The sequence below is a fragment of the Pteropus medius genome, unplaced genomic scaffold, assembly GCF_902729225.1.
Source record: "Pteropus medius unplaced genomic scaffold, Ma_sr-lr_union100, whole genome shotgun sequence".
NCBI classification, from domain to species: domain Eukaryota; kingdom Metazoa; phylum Chordata; class Mammalia; order Chiroptera; family Pteropodidae; genus Pteropus; species Pteropus medius.
In genome coordinates this window covers 86,380-94,632 of record NW_024350574.1, presented here as the reverse complement: position 1 = coordinate 94,632, position 8,253 = coordinate 86,380, and the positions used below count along the sequence as shown (strand labels likewise).

The 8,253-nt window shown below is 34.6% G+C and overlaps 1 protein-coding gene and 1 pseudogene across 1 annotated transcript; both read right to left on the bottom strand.

The window, feature by feature from the left end:
- Positions 1 to 2,500: 2,500 nt before the first annotated feature.
- On the bottom strand, positions 2,501 to 3,436 carry LOC120584365 (olfactory receptor 5F1). The gene has a single exon (XM_039840044.1). It carries the CDS (start codon positions 3,434 to 3,436, stop codon positions 2,501 to 2,503), a length of 936 nt encoding a protein of 311 aa, XP_039695978.1.
- A 3,821-nt stretch (positions 3,437 to 7,257) lies between these two features.
- LOC120584372 (uncharacterized) lies at positions 7,258 to 7,376 on the bottom strand (annotated as a pseudogene).
- Positions 7,377 to 8,253: the final 877 nt, after the last annotated feature.

Below are 8,253 nucleotides of genomic sequence, written 5' to 3'. Positions count from 1 at the left end.
TTCACACAAATGCACTGAACAACAATCAAGAAAATATAATAGTTAAAATATATTTATAAATAATGATTTTACAAAATAATAAAAATTTACATAAGAAGCCTATCTTTATTAAAAATTAGCAAAATCATTAGTTATAATAGCTCCCAAACTTGAAAACCTTTATGGACCTTGTACATGATAATAATTAAATGTAACAGAGCTGAACTCGAGAGCAGAGAACATGGCTCAAATTATGAAGTGTCTAACACTCCAAATCTCAGAATTACTGGATTCATCTACCACACATTTTTTCTATTTCTGTTTTACTGCAAATTAAAGCATTGAGTGGAAGAAATATAGTATTAGTGTTTACTAGTAAAAGATCTTATTTTCACCTACGGTTTCATTAAATACTCAGGAAAGGAAAAGCGGAAAGCATGCCGCCAAGAGTCACCAGCTGAGGCATAAGAAGCCGGCAGGCTACGCAGGGAAAGAGTGAGACATCTGAGAATAGACTGGCCGTTCTACCATAGGCCTCTAGGGCCAGGTAACCTCTGTGGACCTGTGGGCTGAGAGCATGGCCCACGGGTGCTCAGACACCACCGATACTTTCACGAACATCCATCGGGCCTAAGTCACCTACACAGAGCATTGTGGGTATGGAAAGGTCCAGCAGATGACCTGTTTGTGATAGGTCATAATGACCGCTATGCCGCATCTCAGATGACATGTACATTACTTCTTCAATCAGGTGCGACTTCAGCAACAAGACCAAGGGAAGCATCGTGAGGGACATTCCTCAACAAATGACAAGTATGGCTGTTTCTTTAGCAAGCCTGACTCCACTCAGCCTCCTCCAGAGTTCTGCTAAAACAAGTCCCCGTCTACCTCCATATTCGTTATGCTTAAATATCCTTTTCATTTTTTTTTGTAACTGAGGTATAATTGACATATAACATTATATAAGTTTCAGGTGTAAAAGATAATGATTCAGTATTTGTATATATTGTGACATGATCACCACAGTAAGTCTAGCTATCCTCCATCCCTATTCATACTAACAATTTTTTCTCTCATGATGAGTTTTACAATCTTCTCTTTTATAAACTTTGAAAATGCAATATGGTAGGTTAACTATAGTCACCATGGTGTACATTACATCCCTACAACTCAGTGATTTTCTAATTATAATTTTGTACTTTTTCACTCACTTTGCTTTAATATTTAATGTAATTGATTTTTATTGGCAATCGATAGGAGATTTCCATGAGCAGAAATCCATTGCAAAGAATATGTGTCTTGTGGAATCTAAATCACAAAATAAACAAACAAAATGAAAACAGACTCCTGGATACAGAGAACATTTTGGAGGTTGCCAGATAGGGTTTGGAAGCTGGGTAAAAACAATAATGGTATTAGGAGGTACAGATTGGTAGTTACAGAGTAGTCATGGGGTTCTAAAGTACAGCATAGGAATAATAGTCAACAATATTATAGTAACCACAAATTGAATGACGTTGATACTAGACTACTGAGGAGTTCACTTTGTAAGTTATTTAAATGTCTAATATTATACTATATGTCTGCAACTAATTAATTGTAGTGGAAATAGCCAAGCAGTATTGACTGCCTGATATGAATGGAATTAATATGAAGTGAAAGAACATTGTGTGTGTACGTGTGTCTGTGTTTAAGTTTCATTCATAGGCTCCAGCCATTCATATTCCGAGAGTAAGTAATTATATTGAATGTCAATTCTAATCGAAAAAGAAAAATTAAAAACAGAATATGTCTTAGATTCATGCACAGAACATTGATTTATCTGTTGCGGAGCAATGCCCTAACTAAACACTGTGCCGTAGCTAAATGCGTATGTATGTAGTTTGTGTGCATATGCCAGTTCCATGAGAGAGAAAGCAAGAGAAAGGCTGGGGATTTTTGAGAAGAGAACATGAGAGCTGTAACTCGCGCATTCTAATCAGACGGCAGTTTTTGTGGTAGCACACTTTGAACAAAGTTGCAATTAAAACTATAGTTCTGAAGTTTGATTTAAGTGTCCTCCCAAGACATAATACATAAATTATAATGGAAATATACTTCAAGTTTAAAGAATTTTTTGATAAATGTGATATGTAACAATCTTCAAAATTTATAACACTAAAAATAATTCACAGAATAAAGTACGTGGATAATTATATATATTTTAATGGTGAGTTTTATGTGACATTGTGTCTTTTGTCTCTAAATATTCAATAACTACTTTTCCCTAGGTAAGATTTACTACAAATAAGCCTCATTTCTTAGGACCTACTGAGGGTAGAAAATGATGAAATGAAGGTCTAATCATCTCATATCTGTTTGTTAATTTACCTTATATTCAAATCAGGTATATATACTTAAATATTATAGAAGATGATTACTTAGAAAATATTCTAATAAAAATCCATTAGCTTTTACCAGCCTTTGAAAGTTTATTAAATACTCTGTTTAGTTCAGAAAATTAACGAAAGAATCACAGAAATTAAAGAATTCTTTTCTTAGTAATTACATTCCAGAAAGCCGCCTTTACTTCTTTATTCCTGAGGCTGTAGATCAGAGGATTTAACATGGGGATCACCACTGTGTAGAACACAGAAGCCACTTTGTCCTGACTTAGAGAGTAGCTGGAACTGGGTCTCAGATAAGTATAGATGGCAGTGGAATAGAACAGAGTTATAGCTGTCAGGTGAGAGGCACACGTCGAGAACGCTTTGCGCCTCCCCTCCCCTGAATGCATGCGAAAGATGGAGAAGAGAATGTAGGAGTAGGAGGTGAGGATGACCAGCAGAGCCCCGATCATATTCACACCTGCAAAAGTGGAAATGGTGCTTTCACTCAGCCATGTATCAGAACATGAGAGCTTAAAAAGTGGAGGGCTGTCACAGAAGAAGTGGTGGATGACATTGGAGTTACAGAATGGCAAGCTACTTACACAACTTGTGTGAACGATGGAGTTCAACAGCCCTGCTGTAAAAGCTCCTGTGGCCATTTTAAAGCAAATGGTCCTAGACATGAGCAAGGGGTAAAGCAGAGGGTTGCATATGGCCACGTAACGGTCGTAGGCCATTAACCCAAACAGGATGCACTCAGTAGTGGCCAAGGCAAGGAAGAAGTACAACTGCACAAAGCAACCAGCAAAGGAGATGGTTTTCTTCTCTGACAGTAAATCCACCAGCATCTTTGGGGTGATGGTGGAGGAATAACAAACATCTACAAAGGACAGATTGGCCAGGAAGAAGTACATGGGTGTATGAAGTCGGGAATCAGCACTGATTAAGAGGATCATGCCAACATTCCCCCACACCGTAAGTGTGTATACCATGAAAAACAGCAAAAAGAGGGTGATCTGTAGCTCCAGCGTGTCTGCCAATCCCAACAGTATAAACTCAGTCACCAAAGTATAATTTGTTCTAGTCATTTCTTACAAATAGAGTCTTTTACACTTGCATTAGGTGTAGATATGTCTCTCTCCAGTGTTCAGAGGAAATCCTAAAACTGTTGATGACGATATTCACACAAGGGAAAAAACAACCTAGGATAATATAGCGTAGTAAATAAAGTGTCCGAAGAAGAAGGAAGAAAATTATTAACAATTGGACAAGCATGTAAATTTATTAAGCAATTGTCTACTAAATCTGGCTGTAGTCTTCTCAAAGCACTGGGCAAGTCCACATACTCCATTCCACTTCAGTTCCTGCAAATGCAACGTATGTTGTTCTAGTATTTTTCTACCCTCCCACACCACAAATACAAAGGATACAGAGAACCTGCTGAAGTATCTCTCATTCTGTGATCAGGTTTGTGGCTTTAACTCGAATCCATATTTTTTTCCCCATCAGGACCACTCTTTTTGTTCTTCAGCTTCAAATGTATGCGTTGTATCCTGAAAATAGCTCTTGGTACCCCATGCACGGAAAATAATGACTATTTCAAATAACCAATATTTTGATCAATATTCTAAAGAATGTTTTTGAGATGTTTTAACTATTATTTTTTTTTACTAGAACCAAACTATTATTCCAGTCACAAGGTATGTTATGAAAACAATGCCATATTATAGGAGACAAGCTACCTGTCCACCTCAGTAAATAACAGCTCCAACTCCTCCTTGTAGCTGTCTTCCCAGTGTCTTACCTGTGCAATTTATTAGGTTTTAATCATCAGTTCTCTGTTGTAGCTTTAAAAATTTTAAATAAAATAATTCATTTTCAAATGAAATGCAATGGATATTGGAATTAACTCTTTATAACATTTAGAGACACTTTCTGTAAATACATGTTGCTGCACCTTGTTTTCCTGAAAAAGAATTGAGTAATCAGTGGTACTTTATTATAGCGTTTAATTGTGGAGTCAAATCTCTAAAGGCAGAAACTCCCAGTCTCAAAAGGAAAGAAAATATAATCATACGAAGATATATGAAATCACACATTGCATCATGAAGTGGTCTTAGGTCTCTATGATACTTTAAAGTCTTTGCCCAAATAAAAGAAAATTAATTGTAAATTTAAATTGCCCACTTTATTGTATTTTTAGCTTATTCCAAAGGTGCATAGCCCACTATCAATTCTTCTTCTTTTTCTGTGTGTGTGAGTGTGTGTGTCTGTTTGTGTGTGTGTGTGTGTGTGTGTGTGTGTGTGTGTGTCTCTATTGTCTGGGAAACTTTACCTCTAATCAAATTCTGTTCTGGAGTGTAATTAATGAGAAGAGAAAACACATATTCCTTATATAATGTTTAAAGAAAAACTATACCCTGAGCAAATAGGATATTGAACAAAATATCTAATTATTTTTGATGATTTTAAAATTGTGCTGATCTTTTGCAATTATTGTCTGTGAGTCTGATCCTACAAAGAGATGAAATTACAGATTGTGGAGATCCACATTTATAAGTGAAACAAGGTGCATCGAGAGTTTATTTACATCAAAATCTAATAAAGCAACTGTGAAGTACGATATTACGATTTTCTATTTGCATTCTCGATTAACCTCAATTCCAGTTTTATGCGTCCACTGCGTACATATCTAGAGGTTTTCCTATATCTCCATGGACGAATGAGGAGGTGAGCAAGATATGTTGATACATTTCTTCCATTGAAGACCTCTGGCTTCTAAGCCTCCTCCAAATCCTGATTCTTATCCTCAAATAAGTGGTGGAGGGTTTGCCTTCACCTTCCTCACCACAATAACTAATCGAAGTATCCATGACCTTTGACTTTTTCAGTCTTAGAGAAACATCTTATGAGATCATTTTCCTAATGAGGATATAATGTTCAAAGGTACAAACATTTCTGTCCTGCTACCAATTACTCCTGTTGTGACAATACAAGAAAAACAGAGACCAGCATAGGCTACAGTAGCAGTAGCACGTTTAAAAATGCTCAAGCAGGCTTCCAATCCAGCTGAGGAAATTGCCTTGACGAGAACTGTCGTTTTTGGTATTTCCTTTATAATATGTTCATTTGTATCATAGAAAAGTAAATAATTTAAGGGCTAAAATGTTGATGTTATTAGAATTATTTTCAACACAGAGAAGGACTGGGAAATATATGTTGGTAGAGATATCTTAGTTTGAGACTCCTATATTCTATTGTGCCTTTGCTCCTGATAATTAACTCAATGCCATAAGTGATTTGTTTTTGCTAATCCAATGATTTTTTTGTCCTTTAATTTAATAATATCTCTGTAAACTTTTACACAACTGTGTAATCTTCTCTCTACTTATTTATTTATATGTATTTTTTTCTGATTATCTTATGAGGTAATGCAGATATCGACTTTCACAGAAGGGAGCTTAGGAGATAAGCTTTAGTGTTTTTAGAATTATAGTCTGTTGACTGCATATAAATTGGGTGCTCATCAAATAGACATTACAGTTTATGAAATGTAGAATATTTTCTATATTTTCACAGGTCACTGACTCAGATCTTACCAAAGAAGAAACTCAATGTAAAAGGAGTTTAAAAGCATAATTATGATGAGCTAAATATCTTCATTAATCACTGAGTTACCTGATGACGATACTCATTTTTCTATTAAGATTTCTACAAATCTTGATTTTCTGAGATAAGATTGCTGCATACTCTGTAATTTAAGTGTTTTCAAAACTACAACATAGATGATAGAATGAAGCCCTTAATAAAAAATGGAGTCTATTGTATTCATAGGACATATTAATAACAGAATTTCTCATATTTAGTTACTCTTTTATAAATTTTATCTTTTTAAATTAGCCAATAAAATTTTTAGAGCAGAAACTTTTACAATTATTGACAGATTAATAGAACAGTCTTTTCATATGGTGGACATCGAATAAATATTTTTTAGGTAAATGAATGAAAAAGACAATTTTATTATTAAAATGTAAATTTGTCTTTAAATACGTCATTTTTATCAATGATGAGATTCATGATTCTTCACATTTTAGATTATAAACATTTTTCTGCATATCACTTTTCTAAGGATTAATTTCTATATGCTAATATTTTACTTTGTTTATTCAAATTAATAAGGTAAATGCATGTAATAAATTGTAAATTAAGCCTGTAGTATAGTAGTTTCTTTTTCATTTTTTCTTTTATTAAAATGCATAAGTGGTTTACTTATTTATATAGAAGAAAATACATGTTGATTAATTAAATAACTGCAATGTCTACTGATTTATCTTGAGAACCAATAAGAAATAACATAATTAGGATGTATTCTGATGCTGAACCTTGTATTATCCCTAATGCAAAAGCTAGGAATTTGTCGTTATCAAGGGATTCATTACACTAGAGTAAAAAGTGTTGGGAAGGAGTCCTCTCATCTTTATGACATATTCATCAATTTTCTCTCAGGATAATCTTTGTTTATGGTACTTATCCCTTCATTAATACTTGCTCTGTATTTCCTTTGCACTGAACCTGAAAATTACACCAAGGTTTTCATTAATGAGTCTCATTGGGCATTCCCTTTGAAAGGTTAGTTTATATGAAAAGGTGATGTCATAAGCATTGCACATTTATAGATTAACAAGGTGACACGAAGATGCTTTCAAAAATAGTGGACAGTCAATTTCATGTTATGTCTTCTTTAGCAATTTAATGGTTAATTTTATGATTGATTTGCTTGAATTCTTGTTCCAAAAATTTATCATTGCAAAATTTTTTTCTGCCTGCATTTATGTCAATAATGGGGAGGGGGGGCTATAAACCAGATATATTGCATTTGGAGGCTCAAACATAATTTTCTTTTTTATAACGCCTACAGCATCTGGTCTTCCTGGGTGGTCTCTCATCCAAGTACTAACCAGGCCTCACCCTGCTTAGCTTCCGAGATCAGACGAGATCCAGCAAGTTTAGGGTGGCATGGCTGTAGACTCAAATATAATTTCAATTAGCATTTAAGGTTAAATTGACATCTCTTGGTCAAAGGTAATACAAAGAAGGTTAGTGATATTCACTTTACGATTATGTAAAAGACAATGATGTCTAATCTTGCCAATTGCTGGTAAAAATTCATTGGAAGGAGCAGGTACCAAAAGAAAGAAAAATAAACATGAAATGAAATTAAAAATACATGTATATAAGGAATAGACTCATGTAAAGGGAAAAATGACAAATTATGAGAATTAATAAATAGCTTGTCTGAATTGCTAAATATAAAATCAACATTTAATCCAAAACTTTGTTGCATTACAACATGAATCATACAGACAGCACTTAATGCTCCCAGCAGTGTGGTCTGACAACTCGCGTGAAGTGCTGCGAACCAGAAATGATTATATGAAACCCGGTGTGCAGGGTTTTATTGGGAGTCAGTACACAGACACAGAGACACAACATATCTGTTCATATTTACTTAGTCTGTAAACTCCAGAGTTCAAACAAACAACCTTGCCCAAAGCCCCTTGTGTACAAAAACAGGTATTCACCATAGATCACATCATTAGCATAACGTGTTGGTATGTCCCCCGGGATACAGTGATGCTCTTATCAGCAGGATATTCCAAGGTTTCAGAGTTTTTTGTTTTGTTTTGTTTTGTTTTGTTTTGTTTTCGCGTGCTAGTTGAGGTTTAAACCTGAACATTGGAAAATGTAGAATTTGGGCAGCCATGGCCAGTTGACTTAACCCTTTCCTGCACACTACCACATATAAAAATATTTAATGCAGGACTCCATTTATTAATACCATTATAATGTTTTTTATTTATTTGGATCTATGTGTCTCTTAAATATTGATTCTTTCACTCCTTCC